Here is a 25,017-nt window from a genome sequence, read left to right as displayed (position 1 = left end):
AGAATATTGCAAGAGTGTGGTGTTTTCAACCCTTCCCACACTCTTGCAATATTCTAAACAATGTTTCTAAACTAAACGCTCTTAAGAGCACGGCGTGTCATGATTTCAGCTCTCTGCCTCCTCTGCTCTCAGCTTCTGCAAGCGCTCTTGGCCACGCCCACTTCTCAGCTCTGCACATGAACATCTGATCAGCTGTTTAACCACAGCAGTAAGGATGTGCATCAGGTGCTAAATAATTTTAAATAATTTATTTTAAATAAAAATTTCATGCTTATCTTGCGGTTCATCCATCAATCAGCCAATTGTGTGTCGTGTCCAAATTTAATATAAAACACTCGCCTATCGCCAGTTGTTCTGGATCTGTGACTAGTAATCAGATTTGGGCCTTTGAGCATAAAGTTTGAGAACCCCTGGTTTATAAAATCATGTTCACATGAATCACCGTGAACTGTTTGAGATTGGAGCCGTTTTATGACGGCAGGAAAACACTTTGGTCCTGTTCAGACTTGTAGCTCATCAATCCTTGAAGGCTTTGACAGTTTGCCCACAAATTCACGTGGATTTAATTTGATTAAAAATATATATAGCTTTATCTGTACAGTATATCTCAACCAGAACATCAAGTCGCTATGTCTTGTGATCGGTGTCTGTCCTTGCAGGCGCTGACTGGCAGCATCAGGGGAACATCCCTGAACACGTCTGCCCCAAGTGCAACGAGATCCTGCCGGACCTGGACTCCCTGCAGATCCACATCATGGACTGCATCAACTAGCCCTCTGTCACCTGCAGCTTTCACAACAAGCGTGGCTGCATCAGCGCCGTTTATACGAGTCTTCCTCCGCTTCCTCTGTCTGATCCCTGACACTCCACGGATCCTGCTCAAGCTCAGCGACGTGGGTTACAGCACTGGAGCGACGCTGCTTTTGGACGATTTTAGCTTTCAGGACCGAGGAGAGACGTGGAGTTTGGCTTTGCATGTTAATAAAACAGCGTGCTGGCTCCAGTTTACTGTACGCCTAAATGTAGCTGCCCATCCTGCACAATAACCAACCAAAGCTGAGCCTTGACAAACGAAGTGCATTAATTTGACTAAATATTTAGTTGCTAAAGGCTTTAAAGATAATTCTCTGTCTTCCTTTTCCGTATAAATTAAAATTCTTGCGTGTATTGTCTTGGTTAGGTACTTTAAGCTCATATTTAGTTTTTTGTGTGAGAGGAGTCTACTTGTTGGATACTTTATTATGAAGTATATATTTGATTTTTAAAGTAATCCTTGTTGGAACCTAATATATTTACAGTGGTAATAATCATGCAGGAAGCTCTCTGCCAAGTCTACACTGTAGGGTACAAAGGTTTGTAATAGTCTGAAGAAAATAAAATCTTTGCTCCTGTCATGTGACACAACCTTAATAAATTAAAAATAAATGTAATGTAATCAATGACTGAACTTCTTCTAAGCTTCTGTAGCTTTTGTTGTCCAGGAACAAAAGTTGCTCTTTGTTCGCTACACTAATGCTCACGTGTGTTTTGAACAAGGTTTACAGTATATTTCAAGACTTGTTTGAACATTTTATACACGCAGGTACTTATTTAAATGTATTTTATTTTAAAGTACATTTGCTTATTAGAATACATCTGTAAATGTATAAATGATATTCTCAGAGTCACAAAACTTGGTTATTTTAGGGTCATTTTGTTGTCTTTACAAAAAACACACAAAAAAAAAACAATATTTTTCCCTGAGTGTTGCCTGGCAGGATCCTCGACGGCGCGACCTGTCAATCAACTCAGAAGGCGTGTCAGTAACTGACCAATCGACAACCTCAATTTGTCCCGAAGGTAAACGCCCCTTACCTGCTGACAAGCTCATCAGGTTTTTTTTCTTGAGAAACATTGTTTTAATTAAAACAATAAGTTTGAATCTGTTATGAGATGATTTTTTAGCAGTTTTGCAGATTTTTAATTTACTTCATGAAGAATAGTACGACTTAAAATCGTTCATTAAACAGGAAGGAGGGATTATTATCTCCTCTTACTACAGTGAATGTGGTACTTTGCCATAAGTACAACTATATTTATGGCATCAGAGAAAGCTGAGCTTCAGTTATCCACATAAAGTAAAATGTCATCAGCATGAAAAGAAGGAATGTTAAGTTTGAGATTAATCCAGTTTCTGATGTTTGACCAAACACTTTGTACTGACATTTAAAAAAATTGCTCAAGGGATTCATCTTGTGATTTACAAAGGGCAACAAATCAACATCAAATTTAAATCTTTGCAGAAACATGGCTACAGGATATATCTTATTTATTATTTTAAAATGATTCTCATTCACTTTAGGAGATTTAGGTCATTTGACAAATTTAGAATGAGCAGAAATCATTATGGTTTTATGATTTATACTGGGAGGTTTCTTGAAGGAATCTTTGTTATAATCAGTAAATCCTTTGTCACAAACATTCATTGATAATCTTATTTCATTTGAAGTCGACTAAGTTACAGTGATTTAATTTTAATTTGTGCATCAAATCGTCACCTTTGAATATATATTTTTAATTATTGAATCAGCTGTTGGTCAGGCTACTTCTTGTTGTGCCATTAACTCTAAAATAGTTACTGAATCAAGTGTTTACTTGTGTAGGTAAAACTAGATGTTAAACAACCATTAAAATACACCAGAATGCAGGAAATGGCATCTACTTTATTCAAAATTTTCTGGGGAGGACCCCCAGACCCCCCCCACCCCATCAGTATGTCTCACCCCCACCCCCACACATTATATATGCTTCTGACATCAGTGTCCAGCACGTTACTAAACAAGTACACATATGGTGTCATGTGGTGTTCAAAGTGCGTTCAACTTAATTCAGTCTTGATGATTTGTGTCAATGAGCATTTGGAGTTTTGTACATAAAAATACACTTGATAGTTAGAATTTTAAGTATATTTACTGTATATTATGGTAATTTATTCTGTATTTTGCCAGATTATGGTGATTCTGGGGTCATGATGATGGGGCCCTTCAAGATTGTTGCCCAGGGTACAGTGAAGTGTTAATCTGGCCCCTGCTTGTAACCTGAATCTCTCACTCTCTGCTCTTTGAATTGAGAAAGCTCCTCGGATGAGGAGCGAAACGTCTTCTGTTACAAATAAAAGCCAGTTGTTTTTGTATTGAACGCTTTTTGAATTCTTCATGTCCTGGATGATTGAGAATCTTCACGAGCATTCAAGATTCTTTATTGTCATTCGCATCACATGTGGTACATGAGGTGGAACGAAATTGTGCACTCAGGGTCCCTGTTACATCCAACAACAGCAAAATTTGTAAAAGGAAACAGTAATAAGGATCTAAGATATAAACTAAGAAATATGCTAAACAAAACAATACGCCAAACAACAGCAGCACAAACATGAGTCTGTGTGAACAGATGAGTACGATTGAATACAGCAGCATGAGATCAGCAGCATGAGATCAGCAGCATGAGATCAGCAGCATGAGATGAGCAGCATGAGATCAGCAGCATGGATAATCGGTAGTACATATCAACAATCAAGGTGGCATTACAGTGATTTTTTTCACAGTTGTAATCCTCTTTAGGGATTCATGAGTCTAACAGCTTCAGGGTAGAAGCTGTTCCTCAGTCTAGTGGTTCTACACTTAATACTCCTCAACCTTCTGCCTGAAGTGCGGGGCAAAAAGTGTGTGTGCTGGGTGAGTGGGGTCCTTCATGATGCAGGTGACTCTCTTCCTGCATCTGGAGGTGTAGATGTCTGTAATGGTGGGGAGGCTGACTCCAGCAGACTTCTGTGCAGCCTCCATGCCACATGTTGATGCTCGAGCACAGGATGCTCTCCACTGCACACCCGTAGAAGGAGGCGAGGACTGAGCCTCCCAGACCAGCTCGTCTCAGCCGCCTGAGGAAGTAGAGTCTCTGATGAGCTTTCTTGATCAGGCTGGAAGTGTTGCTGCCCCAGCTGAGGTTGTCATTCAGGTGCACACCCAAGTACTTGTAGCTGGAGACCACTTCCACTGCAGATCTGTAGCTAGACTCGTCATTGTTTGTGATGCAACCAACCACTGCTGTATTGTCTGCAACATGGGTTGGCAACCATAAATGCTCAAAGAGCCATATGGACCATTTCCCACCGGGAAAAAAAACAGAGTCACAAAACCCCTTTTGACATCTAAAATGAGTTTTTTTAATCAGTTTTTTTTTTTTTACCTGAATGCTATGTATAAAAAACCTGTTGCATTTATGAAATCAGTGAACTACCATAGAGAACACAATTTATTTCTGCATGTAACAAAAAGTTTTTGAACTCCAAAAAAAAGACGCTTGGTTGATGCTTACTTTCAAATATAATACTCGATGTCCATTTGAGTCCTCCTCGTATTTAAGAAATAAAAAATCCAAACAGATTATACACCTGCAGTGAACCAAAAATGCTTCTGTGTTCTGACATCAACAAATATTAAACACTTTTTATTTTAATGATACAAGCGCGCCATTATCTTCACATTTAGAATTACATTTAACCAAACGAACTAACCAAAATAAAAATACATTTAAATTAAATACTCATTTATTTTCCAAAGTCACAGGGAGCCTCAGCAGAAGGATGAAAGAGCTGCGTGCAGCTCCTGAGCCACGGGTTGCCGACCCCCGGTCTGCAAACTTTACAGTATGACAGCCTGGATGGGTAGGTGCACAGACATATGTGAAGTGAGTGAACAGGAGAGGACTCAACACACAGCCCTGAGGGGAGACAGTGCTGAGGGTTATGGTGGAAGAGGAAGTTGTGGATCCTCACAAGACTGTGGCCTGTTTGTTAAGAAGTCCAGGACCCAGTTGCAAATGGAGGGGCTTAGTCCTAGTTTGAGTAGTTTGTCCATCAGGGTCTGGGGTATGACGTGCCAAAACAGACGTAAGCTGGACGTGCAGCGCGCGAGAGTGAAGAGATCAAACAAAATCTATTTTCATTTCAAACTGTTTTATTTGACGTGAAAATGTTATGGATCCACTGTCTTTTTTTTTTCTTGTCCTGCTTCAGTTGCAAATGCCAAACTAATCCCAAACGGAAATTTTAAGTCAAAGACTTCCTTATTGATTTTATTACACTAAATAATTCCCTTCATGTTAAAAAGTTCTTCAGACTTTAAGCATGTTCTTGTGTTACAAATAAGCTCCTCCTTAAAAGTGTAAGGATGGTACCTTTCTGTGGCCCGGTTTGTGTCTGTGTTCCCTCGTGCTCTCTCATTAGTTCTATTAGTGCCACCCGTGTCTCGTCCCAGCTGTTTGTAATCACGTCTCGTCTCGTTCCTGTATTTAAGCCGTCTGTTCAGTCTTGTTCGTTGTCGCGTCGTACTTGTTGGGTCTCCTGTGTTCCCCCTGAGTCTTCCTGGTTCCTTGAGTCTCCTGAGTCCTCCTGAGTTTCCCGTGCCTTCTTCCTATTTCATGTAAGTTTTGCTGCCCCGTCAGCTTGTTATTTTGTACCTTTATCATTAAAATCCTATTTTTGTATTCTGCCGAGTTGAGTCCCTGTTCTGCACTCTGGGTTCGCTCCTTCCTAGCAAATCCTGACAAAAAGGCCTTTTAGGTAGTAATTAACTGATCCGAACATTTAGTATTTAATAATTAATTTTTTACAGACAAAAGCATAAAGTTCACAGATGAGTAAAGAACAATAATTTGTTTTGTCCACAGTGTGATGAAGCTGCTCATTAAAAAAGCTGCTGCCCCTGAGACCCAACCTCAGAACTAATGTAATGTAATGGTATTTTCAGGCAGTTTAAGCTTTCAAATACCTGGTTAGGTTGAGAAAATGGTCACCACCACATGGTTATTTCGTTGGTAACCTAGCAAGCTAGTGGGGATTAGAAACATGACCTTGTAATCTTGTGTACTGCATGAGGAACAAAATGTTTCTGGGTGTAATCTGGCATGCTTGGCTTAATTAGTAATAATGAGTCACCTGGAGGGCAGGGCAGTTGTTGTGTTTAACCTTTAGTGGTTAAACACCTTTAGATAGAAAGGAACCAGTGTTAGCTGTGCCTTTGAGCCCAATGTTTTAATACACCCCTGTAGTTTGTAGCCATTTCATCCTGTTCTAGTGGCGGCCAAGCATGTTCCACATCTGGACCTCACAAGGTGTCTCACCTGTCTGATGGACCTAAGTGGCTTTATTTTAATACTTATATGTGTGTTTAATAGTTCACCTTCATGGATTTTAGTTTTGAGGATTTTAAGCAGCGGTTCAGTTCTTGGTGCCACTTAGGTCACAGGAACTTCTCGCTCTCCTGTACTTTTGGTGTCAACCTCGCTTTTTAGCTTGCAGTGATCTCTTGGTTTGTTATTGTCTCCTTTGGGGCGCTGCTTTTACCTTCAAGTTGTTAAGTTTTTATTGCTGAGCAGTTGGTGGACTGTGTCATTGAGGTATTGTTTGGTCTAAATGTGTATGTTTGCAGGATTAATGAAGTTTGTGACCGTGCTAAACTGCCATATCCTTGATGATAATAATAATAATAATAATGTGTTATGTTGTCATCATTGTATGTTCCCATACAATGGTGAAATTGGCTCTCTGCATTTAACCCATCCACCACCAGGTGGTGCAGTGTGCAGCTGTTGAAAGTGCCCAGGGAGAATTTGGGGTGTGCTGCTCAGAGACACCACAAGATGTACAATGACTGGGGATCGAATTGATCTCGAGTCATGTTAACAATTTTCCAAAACCTGATTCATGATTTTAGTGCAATAAGAAGAGCTGTGCTGCTGTGTTTGTATAAATCAGACAAAAGAGAAAAAGCCCTTTTTAAATAACACCAAACTGCACACTAGACAAATGTCAGACTTATAGAACCTCCTATTGAAACTTTTATTCTGAATAGTCACAAAATGGTGACAAGGGAAAAATGGGATGGGATGTAGAAAAATACACCCCTTAAGGCAGTATATGAACAAGTCACTCAAAAGGCAAAACAACCAAAACCAGTCAGGAAATCCAATACACAAGTCTCAAATGCACCATAAAAGTGAGGGTGACTCCACAGTAAGCCAACAAGCTTGTTCCTACAGTCCATAAACATGCATGTTAACTGGACTATCTAGATCCTCCTAGGTGTGTGTATGTGTGTGATAAACTGCTGTGTCCAGGGTGTACCAGTGGTGTAGTTACTTTTTTCTAATAGTTATACTGTGCTTAGAAAAAGTGGTGTACTCTACATTTTTGTAGTAGGTATACGTGCTTAGAAACCAAAGTACACCGACTAGTGCAATGTAATCATCAATTTATTTTGATTTTTAAGCATATTGAACATTTCAAAATGTATCTGATGCTTATATTTCAATAAATGTACAACAATTGGCTTTGTATTAAAAACATAGAATTCATTTTTCATATGTCTGGGCAAACACACAAGCTCCCTGAGCGCACTGAGGACCACTGAGCAACATCAGATCACTGTGGTCACACATCAGTATCACACTTGTTGAAAACATAGCAAGTTAAATGGCTTATTAAAAGAATCAAATTACAGCAGCAATTTCCATTAGGTTAATTTTAATATAAGTGATTTGGCTCACTTCAAATGAAAGACAAAAATCTTGTGAGATCAGTAGTATGTTAAATGTGAGAGTCCTTCTGTTTTGGGTGAGGGTCCTGCTTCTGGAAGATGGTTAGCAACACGGTGGCCATTGGCGTCAGAAGCATGTTTGTAATGATGGGGGATGTGGGGTACACTTGTGGGGGGGTCTGGGGGTCCTCCCCCAGAAAATTCTCTGTCGGAATCAGCCTCCCCACCATCACAGACATCTACACCTCCAGATGCAGGAAGAGGGCCACCTGCATCATGAAGGACCCCACTCACCCAGCACACACACTTTTTGCCCCGCTCCCCTCAGGAAGGAGGTTGAGGAGTATTAAGTGTAGAACCACTAGACTGAGGAACAGCTTCTACCCTGAGGCTGTTAGACTCATGAATCTCTAACCAGAATAATCACTGTGAAAAAAATCACTGTAATTCCACTTGAATGTTCATATGTGCTGCTGACTATCCATGCTGCTGATTTATTTCATGCTGCTGTGTTCATTCGTACTAATGCTCACACAGACTCATGTTCGTGCTGCTGTTGTTCGGCGTGTTGCTTTTGTTACTATTAGTTTAGCGTATATCTTAATTCATATCTTAAATCTTGCTATTGTTTTCTTTACAATTTATACTTTTGTTGTATGTAACAGGGACCCTGTGTACACAGTTTTGTTCCACCACATGAGAATGACCAATAAAGAAACCTTATTTATGTTAAATAAGCACTTGAACCATTATAGGTACTGCTGTCAGCTTGACAGATTTTAGAAAAAAAAATAGTGCAATTAATCCTTTAGAGTACATCCGCAGGCTTTCTTAAGGTCCTTAAAAGTTTAACATCTTCGTTCTTTACTTTTGTCTGTCATTAAGCTATGACACAATTAGTGGGTGCTGGTGCTGGTGCAGGATGGACAAAATCATCTAGAAGATCTGCACTCCTGTACTGAATCAGGTACTCTGGGTAAATCTGGTGCTTCTCAAACACCACAAATATTGAGGGGTTTAGGACATTGTCCACACAGCTATCGTAAAAGTTTACGTCTCCGCCATCTTTAGATGGAGGCCTGACGTAGCTGAAGACTCCTTTGGTGTAGCTTCCCACCAGCACCCGGGAGACGAACATGGCTCTGACAACAGTGTTGCCGGTGTAGGAGTGGGAGTAAGTGGCATCTCGGGCAAAGTAACTACCTGGGAATAAAAGCACAAAATTGACTGAGAAAACGTGCCAAAATCCGTTGAAACAAGTAAAAAAAAGCAGCAACTTGTAGAGCCAAAGACCAAGTGAGGCTCCCTCAGGAAGTAACGAGTTAGTCAATTGTCATAGAACTTGTTAAAATTAAAGATGCAAACAAAATTACTTTTATCCATTTCATAAAACTCACTATTGGAAGGACTGACCTAGTTTCCTTGGATTCTCAGACAATATGTCACCTGCGAGTCATATTGGGCTCAAAATACCTAAGATGATGGTCAGAAGATACGACAGTGACGGCATAGATGGTACATTTGTCTCTTAAAAACACATTTTCCTTCAGCTATTGGTTGTCTGCAATGTTTAACCCACACAAAAGATTTTAGGAGAGATTTTCATTCTTGTTCTGTTGCCTTGTTGTTGATTCCTGACAGTTTCCAAATGTTCTCCATGCCCACATTTTAGCCCCCCCCCCCTTTTCCACCATTCACTTTGATATTCCTAGTCAGCTGACCTGTTTCAACTTTTCCAGACACCTCTCCCAACATACATGTTTCTGTTATACCTACTCAGTCTGGAATCCAAATAATTTTGATTTTCTAGATTGTGGTATATTTGGTTTTTGAATATAGTTCACTTTGCCTACATTCTATCCTCCAGTTCTGTTTTAATTGGTACGTTAATTACAAACCGGATTCCAAAAAAGTTGGGACACTAAACAAATTGTGAATAAAAACTGAATGCAATGATGTGGAGGTGCCAACATCTAATATTTTATTCAGAATAGAACACAAATCACAGATCAAAAGTTTAAATTGAGAGAATGTATCATTTTAAGGGAAAAATCTGTTGTTTCCAAATTTCATGCAGTCAACAAATCCCCCAAAAGTTGGGACAAGTCCATTTTTTACCACTGTGTGGCATCCCCCCATCTTCTTACAACACTCAACAGACGTCTGGGGACAGAGGAGACCAGTTTCTCAAGTTTAGAAATAGGAATGCTCTCCCATTCATGTCTAATACAGGCCTCTAACTGTTCAATCGTCTTGGGCCTTCTTTGTCGCACCTTCCTCTTTATGATGCGCCAAATGTTCTCTATAGGTGAAAGATCTGGACTGCAGGCTGGCCATTTCAGTACCCGGATCCTTCTCCTACGTAGCCATGATGTTGTGATTGCTGCAGAATGTGGTCTGGCATTATCGTGTTGAAAAATGCAGGGTCTTCCCTGAAAGAGATGACGTCTAGATGGGAGCATATGTTGTTCTAGAACCTGAACATAGTTCTCTGCATTAATGGTGCCTTTCCAGACATGCAAGCTGCCCATGCCACAAGCACTCATGCAACCCCATACCATCAGTGATGCAGGCTTCTGAACGGAGCGTTGATAACAACTTGGGCTATCCTTGTCCTCTCTGGTCCGGATGACATGGCATCCCAGTGTTCCATAAAGAACGTCAAATTATGACTCATCTGACCACAGAACAGTCTTCCATTTTGCCACACTCCATTTTAAATGACCCCTGGCCCAGTGCAAACGTCTGAGCTTGTGGAGCTTGCTTAGAAATGGCTTCCTCTTTGCACTGTAGAGTTTCAGCTGGCAACGGCGGATGGCACGGTGGATTGTGTTCACTGACAATGCTTTCTGGAAGTATTCCTGAGCCCATTCTGTTATTTTCTTGACAGTGGCATTCCTGTTTCAGGTGCAGTGACGTTTAAGGGCCCGGAGATCACGAGCATCCAGTAGAGTTTTACGGCCTTGACCCTTACGCACAGCGATTGTTCCAGATTCTCTGAATCTTTTGATGATGTTATGCACGGTTGATGATGATAACTTAAAAGTCTTTCTATTTTACGCTGCGTAACACCATTCTGGTATTGCTGCACTATCTTTCTGTGCAACAATGGTGGAATTGGTGATCCTCTTACCATCTTGGCTTCTGAGAGACACTGACACTCTGAGAAGCTCTTTTTATACCCATTCATGTTGTCAATTGACCTAATTAGTGTTAATTGGTCTTCCAGCTGTTCGTTATATGCTCAGTTTCTTTTTTCCAGCCACTTATTGCTACTTGTCCCAACTTTTTTGGGATTTGTTGACACTGAAATTTTGAATCAACATATTTTTCCTTTAAAATGTTACATTTACTCAGATTAAACTTTTGATCTGTCATCTATGTTATATTACGAATAAATTATTGACATTTGCCATCTCTACATCATTGACTTCAGTTTTTATTCACAATTTGTTTAGTGTCCCAACTTTTTGGAATCCGGTTTGTAAATATTTTCTAATTTTTTTACAAATTTACTCTAGCAACGTGTTAACTGATTGAAGTATCTAGTACAGTACATTTTCTGCAACCTATTTATTGAGATACAAGCTGTAACTAGAGAAGTTTCATTTCCTGAGAAAATGCATTGTGGATGCTTATTGCAGTTTTTTTTTTTTTTTTTTGCTGAAAGCTGCTGAAGTCGAAACCAGTTGAAAATATTTAATCCCTGAACTGTTAATGCAAGTTCAATTTGAATAGTTGACATTTGCTGAAAGCAGGAAAATAAAAGCAGAAAACAGAAAAAATATGTAAAAAAATAAAACAAAAATCTGAAATAGACAGAGACAGGCTGAATAGATTACAAAAAAATATTTCAATGAGAAGAAAAAAGCTAAAATTAGCAAAAGAAATGTAGTTGGACAGCTAAAAAGAAGCAAAAATTTGCAGAAAGCGCTGAAAGGAGCATAAACAGTTAAAATTATTCAAAAGAATCACAATAGGTGGAAACTAGCTAAAGAAAATAGCAGAAAAATACCCACCCCCCAAAAAACCCCAAACAAAAAACAATAAAAATAAAAAATAAATATAATATATTCATTTTTTGAAAAACTGAAATAAGCAGAGAGAAACTGAAAAAAGAACAAAAGCTGAAATGAGCAGTAAAAGGCTGCAAATGGCACCAGGATGTGGAGAGAGCTCCATTCATTTTCGATAAGAAGAACATGGCAGAAAAAGATAAATATTTCAAGAAGTGAAAATTGCACAAATACCAAGTCACAGCAGGAATGTCCTGAAGAAGCTGAACAATTTGACGTATAAATTGTTGAAATAGCACAAAAATTGCAGAAAGAATTTTGTGCTGGAAAAACATAGTGAAGAAAAACTGATCAGTGAGAATGACTTATAAACATTCATACAATAAGTGTAATAGTAATTTTTTATGCATGGGGCTATATTGGATTTTGTAATCTTGGTCTAACTTGATCAAAATTTTGACTTCAAGGAGCGTTTCAGTTGATTTCTCCAACTTGAAACTCATATTCTGCCTTCAAAGTACAAATGAAATACACCATAAGGACAAAAGGTTAAGCACATTTTCTCTGTGGTTTAATGCAGCTCACAGTTTATTCTCAAACCTCAGAGCTCATATTTAAACTCCTTGACTCACCTTTGCCATAAACTGTCCCATGAGACCCACAGATCCTCCAGTCAAAGTTTTTGAGGCAGATGGCTTTAACATGGTTGGAGTCGGTGCCGTGAAAAAGTTGTCTTTCTGTCACGTCACTTCCACCACTGTTGTTCTTCATCAGATTCTTCTGCCTTCAGTTAAGAGACACACACTTTAATCAAAAACAGTCACGTTCATACATTTGCTAATGTTAGGTTTGAGCTTTTGTAGTGGAAAACTATAACATTTTGTAAGTGTTTTTAAAAAGGTACAAAAATGTGACAATTGAAACACTTATTCAAATTGAAAACTGTAAAAAAAAAAAAAAAAAAAAAAACTTGCGTACCACTGGAAGACTTCCCACAGTGCTTTATTTTGGATCCGTTCAATCGTGACGATATTAAAGCCTTGCATGGTGGAACAAAAAAGAGCTTTCACCTTTTGATATTCATCTGAAGTGCGATTGAGGGCGACTCGCTTAAAAAAACAACACACAAAACGGGAAACATTTCAGTCACCTACAGGATTATTATTATTATATATATTTTATTTGTAATATTTTGGATGGAGCACAAATCATTTTTTTTCCTCGCTCGCTATCGTGCAAGATGGACACATTTCTTCCCTCTCCCGTCCTCCTCTAGCTTTTTTTCCTCTCTGTCTTGTGTATTGGAGCTCCTATTTACACATCTTCCGAAACGAAAACTACTGTAATGGATCTGGTCAGCTGGACTTTCAACGCAATCGATAAAACCTTTTCAACAAAGCGACAGGGTCCTGGAGAACCCTCATGCCCCACTGAGACACACGCGGCAGGATACGTCCGGAAACTGATGTGCCTTTCCGTATTGTCTCAGGAAGACACTGAAGATGTTTGTATAATTGGAATCATTATAGCAGGGTTTCTGCTTTTTGGCACCTGCAGATACCTATGTTATCGGCTATTGAAGACGACGGCAGCAGCAGTTTTGGCCATGGCAAAACTTGAGTCTGTGTGAAGGTTTGGTTTGCGCTTCGAGCACTCAAAATCATCTGATTTACGAGCTAAACCATAAGATGGAAGCAATTTATGTGAATCGCAGGCCACCTGCAGCTTCTGGGACTCGCCAGCATGTTGCGGAGGACCTTGGAGTTAGCGCATAAGCACGGACCAATGGAATGCCCACATATCTGACCATTTTAGATCAAAAATACCAGCAGAAAAGTCTGACGAGAAATAAAAGTCTGCCTGAAAAAAATCAACATTTGGGCTTATCTGAATCGGACTCCCCCGTTTGGCCTCGAAGCAGGCCAACTTATCAAATTTCTCCTGGGATATGTGTCAACTACGGAAAAGCTCTTGTCTATCGGAACACCCCACCCCCACCCTAAGAACTTCTGTGAATGTTTATTAGAGCTGTACCAGCTGACACCAACATCTTATCAGGACTATGGCCTATCTGAAAGTGTTTCATGGACAAATCTCACCTTCTTGCCGTCAAATGCATATGTAATGTGTCTATAAATGTGCTTGTTGGTAGAGTGTTTTGATGTCTTAAATCGTGTCCTGATAAGGACAAGATGTGAAGAGATCTTTATTTATAATACCACTATCTATGGCCTTTTCCCCTTTTCCATCTCAGGCTCTCAGGAGCAACAGCAACGTGAACTCCGCCCATCTTTCGGACAACTGTACGAACATAATCTCACTGTATCTCGGTACAATGATAATAAAGCTTATTCTGATTCTGCAATATTACCATACTTTGCCAGGGACCAACAGAAACTGACCCCAACAAGTAAGAAAAATGTTAACCTGGTCTATCATCATGCAACCCCCATACAAAAATACATCTAAATAAAAACTGTGTGTATTAGTTGCTTTTATATAAAAGGGGGGCTGCTGCCAATGTGGGTGCAAAGCTGGCCAAGGCAAATTTTTGTGGGTGAAAGTGGTACAGGGATATTTCTGGAATAAAGCTACTTCTTTTTACCCATAAAGCGTACAAAGTGACGAAAGCTACAAAAGAATGATTTGGCAGAAAGAGAGAAACTGACTTGGAGCTGCCACTATGCTTCTATCCACTAAAGTCAAAGGTCAACCGTTCAGCGAGCCACAGGGTAAAAAGGCAGAACAGGAAAAAAGAAACTCCATTGTGTTTTTTAAAATATTGTGTATTCATAATACCGAAACGCCTGTTTGAGAAATCTGTGTCTTGTCCCAGTTGTCTGGCACAGAAGTGAAATTTGAAGGCTTTCTGCAGGAGAAAAAAAATGTTTAGGATTAGTCTCATTGTGACTTGGATTGGGGGGGGGGGAAATAAAAGGTCAAAAACGTATTTGAGACCATTGTAAAGATGTACATTAGCTTTAAAACCTCTGTTTCAAATCATTCATTATATTGCTTTTTTTAATAATTGATGATCACTTTTCACCATAAATGTATGTATACTGATTGAGTGATAATGAAAATATTTAACAAGTTTTTTACGAAGCAAAAATGATGCAACATGTTATGAAATACAACAATCCAATGTATCACTGGAACTCTGTAGAACATCATAATGAATTATTAAAGTCAAGTCTGCACAGAAGAGAAAACTGTAAACTCTACAAGAGGTCTCATTTATTTATGTTTTAGGATGCCTACCTCACTTTCTTGGTTTCGACATCTTCAGCAGAGACAAACCGAGGACGCCTGCTAACAAGTTTCTTAGTGCGGTAATGCTTGTTTGTTTGAATCATATCTAGGAGAAAATGCATATTAGTTTTATTTTTAATCAAATACAGAACATCTGTTATAGATGGTTTGCTTACCCTGAAAACTCAGTGAATATGACTGTGAGCCCGCAGTAAAATCCACAGTTTTATCGTTGTCCAGAAACCTCTGCTCAAGCTTCGAACTGTTGACATCTGCTGATCCGTGTCCTTGGCTCTGCAACAAGGGAACGGCAAGTCAGCACTTTGACAATAAATTAGAACTGCAGTTTTTGCACTATCAACTTGAAATTAAAATCAAATACGTGTTTATTTTAAACTTAACACAGGTTGAACAAAGATTTAATTTCTAGATGAATTTGGAAGGTTTTGACGTTTATCACCCATTTGTTTTACCAAAGCCAAATAATGTAAATTTACTCACACGGCAACCAAATGACTAATTTGAAAATTGTATGAAATTTGTTGAACAAGCTTGTTTTGATCCAGATTTTCTTCAAAATCACATGTATATTTTATTTTAATATTTGAAATCTAGTAATATAATTTTTTTTAGATTCATATAATCTTCTTACCCGCTATGCAGATGATGTGTTGATCTTTATTAATAATCCCTTCAATGGCTGTGCTAGCCTACTGAAAGTATTTGGCTTAAAAGTCTTTCTACTTTTAAAGTTAATTATTAAAGGCAGGTCAAATGATTACAAAAAGCAGAAAACCAGTCGGAAATAAATGTTCACAGCATTGAATAAGTTTAAGAGCGCAAGGACAATTTTATTTCTCAAAGAATATTTAAGTATGTTGCTAAATTCACATCTTTTTGAAAAAGGTTAACCTTGATCACTTTTGACTCAGACATTAGCTACAGTGTAGAAAGATTTGATTTAGTGGGCCAATAAGACCCATTAAGACTCCCCTATATTAAACAGTACATATTTTTAGTATTTTGATTAGCTAGACTAATGAAAAGTCCCATCTCTGTTGAGCCATGTTTCCCTACAGTTTTAAGCAGCGATGAGTTCAAGAGATTCTTTATAAATAAAATTCCAACTAGAGAGAAAATTCATACCATCTTTCCTACTATTGTCTCTGATTCTCTGTCAGATGAGGCAGCTTTAGAAATGTTACTAGAACCTGATTTATGTTTGAACTGTTTTTGTCCTGTTGACATCTTTGAATTGTCAAAAATAATAGCTTAATCCAAACCATACACATCTGCTAGATCCCATCCCAACCAGATTGTTTAAAGACATATTTCCCCTAATTAATATCCCCATTCTGAATCTGCTTAATTTGTCTTAGAGTAATTATCTACCACAGCACTTTAAGATTGCTGTAATTAAACCTTTACTTAAGAAACCTGATCTTGATTCAGGAATACTGGCCAATTATAGATGTATATCTAATCTAACTTTCATCTAAAAAATTCTAGAGAAAATAGTTGCAGGTCAGTTGCGTGAACATCTACAAAGAAATAATCTGTTTGAAGAGTTTCAGTCAGGGTTTAGAGCTTATCATAGCACAGAAACAGCACTGGTGAAAGTTATCAATGATATTCTCATGGCCTCAGACAATAGACAGGTGTCTACACTTGTTCTGTTAGACCTCAGTGCTGCATTTGATACAGTTGATCATAATATTCTACTACAGAGGCTTGAATATGATATTGGGATTGCAGCTCTAAAATGGTTTGAAATCATATTTTTTGACAGAGTCCAGTTTGTAAATGTAAATAAGGAATCATTTTTGGACACCAAAGTCAGTTATGGAGTCCATCAGGGTTCAGTGCTTGGACCAATACTCTTTACTTTATATATTCTTCCATTAGGTAAGGTTATTAAACAGCATGGGATAAGTTTCCATTGTTATGCTAATGACACAGTTATATTTGTCCATGAAACCCAATGAATCCAATCTTAAGATTGGAAACTTAGACTACAAGCATGTCTACAAGACATGAAAACCTGAATGACCCTTAATTTTCTGCTTTTAAACTCAGACAAGACATAAATTGTGGTTTTGGGACCTGAGCATCTTAGGAATAAATTTTGCAGCATTTCACTTCCTCTGGATGGAATTAATTTGGCCTCCAGTTCTAATGTAAAAAAAAACTTGGTGTTATTTTTAATTAGGATATGTCTTTTAACCCCCACATTAAAAAAAGATACCAAGATTGCTTTCTTCCACCTGCATAATATCACTAAGATTAGAAACATCTTGTCCAAAGATAATGCAGAAAAACTGGTCCATGTATTTATCATGTCTAGGCTGGACCATTACAACTGTTTATTATCTGGGTGTCCAAAAATTATTTAGTTTTCAGTTGTTACAAAATGCTGTTGCAGAGTTTTAATGAGTTAGTAGGAGAGATCATATCTCCCCAGTTTTAACTTCTCTCCATTGGATGTCAAATTCATAAGAGAATTCAAAATCTTACTTCTAACCTACACAGCTCTCAACAATCTGGCTCCATCTTATATTACAGATCTTATTGTTCCATATTTTCCTAACCGAACACTTTACTATCAGACTGCAGGTTTACTCGTGGTTCCTAGAGTTTCCAAAAGCAGAATGGGAGGTAGAGCTTTCAGTTATCAGGCTCCTCTCTTGTGGAACCAACTTCCAGTTTCTGTCTGTGAGGCTGACACATTGTGCAGCTTTAAGACTGGGTTTAAGACATATTTTTGATGATTCCTAGAGTTGGGATCAGCTTAGGTTTCCTGACTGCTATCCCTTAGTTATGAAGCTATAGCTATAGGCTTAGACTGCTGGTGGACAAATTGACCATTTCCTCACTCTGCTGCTGTCTTGCTCTGCTGTACTTGTATTTGTTATTATTTCCATCCTTAACATGTCATTTGTTTTGTCTTTCTTCCTATAGAATGTACATCTGAACCTGCCAATCTATGTTTGTCGGTTTCTACTTCCTGTCCTCTCAAACCCCAGCTGGTCGAAGCAGATGGCCGCTAGTCCTGAGCCTGGTTCTTCTGGAGGTTTCTTCCTGTTAAAAGAGAGTTTTTCCTTTCCACTGTTGCGTTTGTGCTTACTCAGTATGTGAGACAGTGATGAAGTCACGATTCGACGCAATCTGCCGCTTCCTTAGATGATTTTTACTAACTGGCTTTTACGATGTATGTGAATGTTTTTGTTCAGTGCCCTGAGACGACTTCTGCTGTGACTTGGTGCTATAGAAATAAACTGAATTGAATTGATCCATGTATTTGGTAAACCAGTCATCTAAGTATGTACAAATATCCAGGACACTTAATCACGCTTCCACTCAGCTATATTGTTCAGAAATTATATGCATTTCATTACTCACATCTGCACCGTACAGTTTCCACCTTCCAAACTCATCCTGCCAGTACCAGAGCCACTCTGTAGTGTGGATAAAGTCCGGCTTAACCAGAGAGTTTGGAGTTGAGAGTCGTCGTACTACGTTCTGTCTACAGGTCATCGTGTAAAAATCCACGAGCGGGATGCTGCTGCTAAAGGAGGCAAAGTCAGAAACAAATATAGTGATAATATTATATATTCAATGACAAAACATATAATAACATTTACTTTGTTATAACACTGAGTTTAAAGGGTAGTCTCTGTCCACCACTTTTGTTGTCAGACTACCTGTGTGTGTTCTTGGGGTCACAGTAGTCCTTCTCAATTGTCTCGTTATGAGGCAAAGCAGTCCAGCGATCCCCTTCCTGAACCTGCCATCTGTACGGCATCTTGTCATGTAATTTAATACATTGATCTGAAAACAAATCAGGCATATCCAAGAAGGTTCTTCAGCACCACTAAAAAGGTTTCAGTAGGTCATTACTCACTCTCGTGCTTACAGTATCCTTTAATGTAGTACATGCATATCTCGGTTTTATCTAGTGGAAAAAAAAATAAAAGCAAAATTAGGTTATTTTACATCATTCTTAAGTCGTTTCATTCTTCCTTGACAACTTGGGTATTTACCTTTGAAAGGAATTATTTTTTTCTGCACAACGCCATTAATTCCATCTTTGCTGCAGACAGCAGCAGAGGTATCCGCAGTGGAACAGGATCCACGAAGCTGTTGGTTGTCCTGTTTGTCCCCTGTGACAGCTGAGGTTTGATTCCGGTCCTCTGCCTGCTGCCTACTCTGATCACTGCTCATATCGGTGTCTTTGCCAACATCTGAGGCAGTATTTTTGGATGAGTGAAGATCTTGCAGTTGATTGTCCCCTTTGTTCAGCCCATCTTTGCTGTCTAGGTCTAAGCTACCAACCTTGGCCACGTCGTCACTAAGGGTAGATATCTGCGGCTGTAGTGATGTTCCTACATTTCTCTTGTTCTCCCCTGTGCCTTCGTTCCACTTCCTCTGTTCTACATTTAAACCATTGTTTTCTGCATTGGTGCGTTTACCAACAGCAGAGACGTCACTGCCGAGTGAATTAAAATATTGCTGCTGATTGACTCCTTCATTTAATCTTTCTCTGACCTCTAAGGTGTCACTGCTTGCAAGGACATCTGGAGAAGCAGTTTGGTGCTGCAGCAGTGGTTTCTCGAGGTTTGCTCCGTTTTCTTTTGCTCTGCCTTGGTTCTGTTGTTGCTGTTCAACATTGAAACCATTGTCGTTTTTTGCATTGGTGTCTTTGCCAGTAACATATACTGGTACATCACCGTAGGGTGAAGTAAGATCTTGCTGCTGAATGACTTCTTCATTTAATCTTTCTCTGACCTCTAAGGCGCCACTCCTTCCAAAGACATCATTAGAAGCAGTTTGGTGCTGTTGCCATGGGTTACCAAGGTTTGCTTCTTTTCCTCTGCTCCCGTTGGTGTCTCTGTGCTGACCGTCACCCTGTTTGCCACCTCTCCTGCTTCGGTTCCTCTGCCTCCGTTGCACATTCTGTTTGTCACGACTTTCTGCGATGGTGTCCTTCGTAGCAGCAGACAGATCACTGTTGGATGAGTTCAGGTCTTGTTGCAGAGCCAAGTCATCAGTTGCACCCAAGCTGCTACAGGAGAAGGTTGGCTGTGGCTGCGGCTGTTTTCCTCTGTTTACACTGTTCCATTTATGTCCCCCGTGACCTTTTTTGCCACCTCTTTCTCGCCCTCGCACATGCCTCTGGTCTAAATTTGCGCCTACCTCATTTGTTGCATATGCGTTTGGAGCGACAGAGCTACGTTTCATAGAGATTCTCAGGGCCTCGTTGTTGGCATAAATGGACCTTAGGGAGGATATGAGGCTGTGGGGCACCCCTTTATCATAGAGACTTTTTAATGGCTGGGGAGCATAAAAATCATGGGTTTTGGAGCAACTGCAGTCTTGGCTCAAGTACTTCTTACAGATGTGGAGTTTGGCACAAGCTATACCACTCTGACACTGGCCAAACTCATCGTTACCAGTATTGTACTTGTAGCAAATCTGGTAAAAAGTAGTAAAGACAATATAAACCACAAAGGTATAATTATTATTGCTTCATAGTTGTAAAGAGAACGGTACTTACAGGAGGTAGGAGTGAGTTGTCACTCTGGAGCATCAGAGTGCTCAACTCTGCCCTGTTTAAACCCTCCAGCTCGTGTTGTTTCAGTAACCGCTGGTTGTAGCAAAAGTTCAAGTCATGGCAGAAACTGCAGACTCGTCTGTTATCACAAAATTTTATACAAGTCATTTGTGTTATCGACAAAGACAATTTAGATGTTCCTCGGTTAAATTGTAGCAATATTGCAGCTTCCCTCAAATGTTAAAGCAGAACACCAGCAGAACTACAAAGAGTAGTAACCTGGAGTTTATTTGCATTTGAAAATAATGGAAGCATTTGAAACAAAGGAAAAAAAAATCAGTTTTTTAAAATATTTATTATTATTATTATTATCAGGCCTGTCACGATAACAAATTTTGCTGGGCGATTAATTGTCTCAGAAATTATTGCGATAAACAATAATATTGTTTGAAATTTGACAATAATTATTAATTAGTGATTATTGATTGTCTATTGTTGTTGTTGTCCACTGTTGTCATCACTCTTTGTTAAAATCAGGTCTCTCTTGTAAATGAGTCCTCGAGGTTCAATGGGATTAAACTGTCTAAATAAAGGTTGAATGAATTGTAAAATTTAAGAAGAAATGTTGGTTATTTTGAGTTTAGTACCTTTTGTCGACCACTGAATGGCAGTATAAGACCATTTGAACCGAAGGATGGATAGTGAGGGAGCAAGCAGCGTGTCTTTAAGAAAAATGGGAGGGAGGCTCCTTGACGTGACATGGGCTTAATGTTGCCAGGTGTACGATACTTATCGTATTTGTACGACAATTTTGCCCTCTGTACAATCAGTAATCCCAAAAAAGGCCAAATATATGATAATTTGACCATTCCGTGAATGTGTGGTTGTAATCAGTTGTCATCAGCCTCTCGCAACTGTCTGTCGGAGTTTTTTTGTGAACCCTGAAGGCATCTGTGTCCGCAAACAGATGCACGATTGACTGGAAATTCCAGCCAATCGTGCTTTTGTAAATGTTACCTACGAGTGATGTGTTTGCGTTTGCCTCAGAACAACGGCCATGATTGGCTGAATAGTCTGCTGCGCCCGCCCCATGAGTGAGGAAAAGAAAAGAAGAAGCAGAGTCGGTCTGGAAGTGGACCCATCACTACTATAGTGCATAAATAGATTTGTTATTCTGGTTATGACCGGTGTATGATAATTTCCCTCAAAATACGATAATTTTATGTCTCTAGTACGATAATCCTACATTTCTCACCTGGCAACACTGCATGGGCTGTCTCTCATTCATTTTTTTTTTGGTTCTCAAAAAGGCAGACGCCCAGTGTGGTTTGAGCTCTTTAGCATAGCATTTTTCACACAAAGCTTTTAATAAAATATAAGCAAACAAGTTCTCAGCTTCTTTTTACAGCGAAAAACAACTTTTTAGATGAAGGCATGAGTTTCAGCTGTGAATTTTTGGAGTTTTGACAAGACAGAGGTTTTTTCCTGAGGTTGGCCTGTTAGCTTAGCTCGTAGCTTAGCTTCTCAGCTTAGCTGCTTTTAATGATCCAAAAACGCAATTTTGGACGATGAAAACAGATTTTTAAAAGAAAAGAGAAAGGGAGGGGTCAGTGAAGAGCACCAGAGTTGAGCTTTTTGTCATCCAGTGTCTTCAGTAGAAAGAGACACAAAGAAACGATAAAGCCGATAAATGAATATGAGGTCGATAATTTTCATTTATCATGCGACTAATTGATTTATTATTTATCGCGACAGGCCTAATTATTATTATTATTTAGGATTTGTCAGGATCAGTTTAACATAGGAAAATATATTTTAAAATATATTGTAATGACGCCAGGACACGACAGGTAGAAGTCCCACCAACCGGGTTTATTAGTCATTGAAAACCGAGCTGCTATTTCTGAGGCGCAGCTCACACCTGCAACAAACCGTAGCGCTCCCGAACTAGCCTCCCGCTAACACACTCGAACTCTCCCCTCTCCCGGTCCTCTCCTGCTGCTCCCCTGATCCCCCGCCCACATGACAGATCTCTCACATGTGAGTGGGAGTCCAGCAGAGACAGTCAGGGGAAGCCTACAACTTTATACACATCACCATAAAGATCACAATGAACACAAAACTAATACACATAACCATAACGACACGAGCAGAACTAAAACACAGAATCGCTACAATATGCTTGACTGTTTTTCCCTCCACAAGACCTGAGGGTTAATGTATACATACTTAAAAATGCCTACATTGAGGATGAAAGCATTTGAAGTATGCGGACATTAAATGAACAATGCTTTCCTCATTCTTTGTAACTAAAATGGCTGTAGCTACATATATACTGAACAAAAATATAAACACTTTTGTTTTTATTCCCATTTTGCATGAGCTGAACTCAGATCTAAGACTTTTTCTACATACTCAGCTTTTTTCTCTCAAATATTCACAAATTTGTGTTAATCCGTGTTAGTGAGCACTTCTCCTTTGCAAAGATTATCCATGCACCTCACAGGTGTGGTATATCAAGATGCTGATTAGACAGCATGATTATTGTACAGCTGTGCCTTAGGCTGACCACAATAAAATGCCACTAAAAAATTTTAGGGATGGGGCTGATCCGATCCGATATCGGCCTCTGATACCAGCATAATTTGCGTATCGGAGTTTTCCGATCCAACCTGTAGAGATTTCTGGTCCATGATGCATGTCTGTGTCTGCTGAAAGTCTCCACATGTGATTCCCTGCCAGCTGCTGTGCAAGTTGGCTTCAAACTGTGGAATGGATTTCCAGAACGGAGGCGTGTCTCATGAGCCCAGAGTAATAAGACCCGCCTCACATTCAGGAAATCCATTTCATAGTTTGCAGCCAGCTACAACGTGAGCAGAGCAGCACTGTCGCTAACGGCTAACCAACTTTTCATCTAAACATGTCCGCGGTGTGGAAGTATTTTACTCTGAACACCGCGAAACAGCAGCACGCAATGTCTGCAGAGCCACTGTACCGAGAGGGGGAAGCTCAGTCGCGACCTACAATACATCGAACCTAAACATTTGAACAAGCACCACATTAAAGCGCACGAGGATTGTTTAGCCAGGCACCGCAGTAAAGTTAGTTTTACGTTGCGCGTTCGAGCTCCGTGGCTTCAGCGGCGTATTCCTCTCGTTCAGTCCGAAGCAGGCAGTCTGATTTCGGTCAGCTGCGCTCAGTCTGCCCGTCTTGGAGGAGGAGCAGACTAAGCAGTGTTAGTAGTATTATTACTTAGTATTTTTAGTATGTTTTTAGTATTTTTTTGCTGCATGCTTTGATACTACTTTTTTTTTGGCGAGTCGAGACTGTTCTTCTCATCCTAAGTATTTAATTGCATTCTTGACCTTGTGTTGATTTTGCATATGACAAATAAACCTGAACCTTTATACAGAGGGAAGTCTGTTTTCATGGAAAAATGGAGGGAGAAGCAAATATCGTCACTCACTCATTTAATGGATGAAAATGGTAATCTATATGAATATGAAGATTCATTGAAATAATATAATCAAATTTCTACGAAAAGAGACTATTGGGGTGGAGGGGTTAGGATGCGTGAGAGAAGTGGAGTGTGCTCTATTCACACAAGGAGAGCTGTTGGTCAGGCTACTTCTTGTTGTACCATTAACTCTAAAATAGTTACTGAATCAAGTGTTTTTTGTAAACTTAGATGTTTAACCCATTAAAATACACCAGAATGCAGGAAATGGCATCTACTTTAGTCATAATTTTCTCTGGGGGAGGACACAATTTTGTCAACAAATACTTGAGAGATAAAAGCCCTGAAAAAGGCCTTTTGGGTACAATGAAGAAGTCTTAGATCTTTGAGTTCAGCTCATGAAAAATGGGAGCAAATTCAGTGTATGAAAACCACACCTGAATGTTCTGCTTATGTAACATGGGGTCATTTCACTAGCTGTAAACACTGGACAACAAAAGTTTTTTTTTTTTTCCTCACACAAACGTCTACAAATACATAAAATACAAAAAACAAAATATTTGGAAGGAATTGACTTGTCTTCTTTTTTGTATCCAGGAAATAAAAAGTTAGCATGATTAGCATCTGACCCTGTTTAAAACTATCTTTCTAAATTAAAATAAAATTAAAATGACATAACACAGTTTAATTTTGACAAAAGTTACAAAAGAGCAGCAGCTCTTTGTTTCATGATTAGGTTTTCAAAACATTAACTGTTGAGGGAAAAAACGAGTTTCTCATCAGTACCTGAACGCACCGCGGGAGAAAACCCTTTAATAACTGCTTATAACCAAACATGGACGTAAACAAGATAACTTAAGGCCACCAACACATTATTTCTAACCCATATAAGAACAAACATGCTCACCTCTGACACAGTCCGGTGAAGAGGAAGTTTTTGCACAGATGCAGCTGTTCGCACGTCCCAAAGCAGTCTCTGACTCGGCACAGCTTCAGGCTGGTCTTGGCCACCACTTTCTGCCGCCCGTTTGAAGAATGTAAGACAAAATGATGTTTGTTCGCAATAACCTTGTCGGCGGACGCGCCCGGGAAGAGATTAAACATCACATCATCCGCATCTACTGCTCCTTGGTTGGCGCAGATGAACTTCAATAACTCTGAATCCAT

At 39.3% G+C, this 25,017-nt stretch overlaps 2 protein-coding genes across 2 annotated transcripts in view; one reads left to right on the top strand and one right to left on the bottom strand.

Annotated features, from left to right (window-relative positions):
• The window catches only part of optn (optineurin), an 8,184-nt gene extending 6,745 nt beyond the window's left edge, over positions 1-1,439 (top strand). The window contains exon 12 of the mRNA XM_037696003.1: positions 660-1,439. Within this exon, the coding sequence (XP_037551931.1) occupies positions 660-772 (113 nt within the window). The 3' untranslated portion in view covers positions 773-1,439. The remainder of the gene's footprint in view (positions 1-659) is intronic.
• Positions 1,440-8,454: 7,015 nt separating this feature from the next.
• On the bottom strand, positions 8,455-25,017 carry LOC119428530 (protein mono-ADP-ribosyltransferase PARP12-like). The gene is made up of 12 exons (XM_037696210.1): positions 24,758-25,017; positions 20,397-20,532; positions 20,074-20,314; positions 18,744-18,794; positions 18,544-18,670; positions 18,242-18,407; positions 15,019-15,136; positions 14,852-14,948; positions 14,390-14,459; positions 12,569-12,699; positions 12,223-12,374; positions 8,455-8,777 (listed from the first exon to the last, which is right to left on the bottom strand). The coding sequence occupies exons 1-12, from the start codon at positions 25,015-25,017 to the stop codon at positions 8,455-8,457; spliced, it is 1,872 nt and encodes a 623-aa protein (XP_037552138.1).

This window comes from Nematolebias whitei, chromosome 22 (genome assembly GCF_014905685.2).
Source record: "Nematolebias whitei isolate Nwh7 chromosome 22, NemWhi1, whole genome shotgun sequence".
Classification (NCBI taxonomy): Eukaryota; Metazoa; Chordata; class Actinopteri; order Cyprinodontiformes; family Rivulidae; genus Nematolebias; species Nematolebias whitei.
Note: the sequence above shows the minus strand (reverse complement) of the source record. Positions and strands in the feature narration are given on the sequence as shown.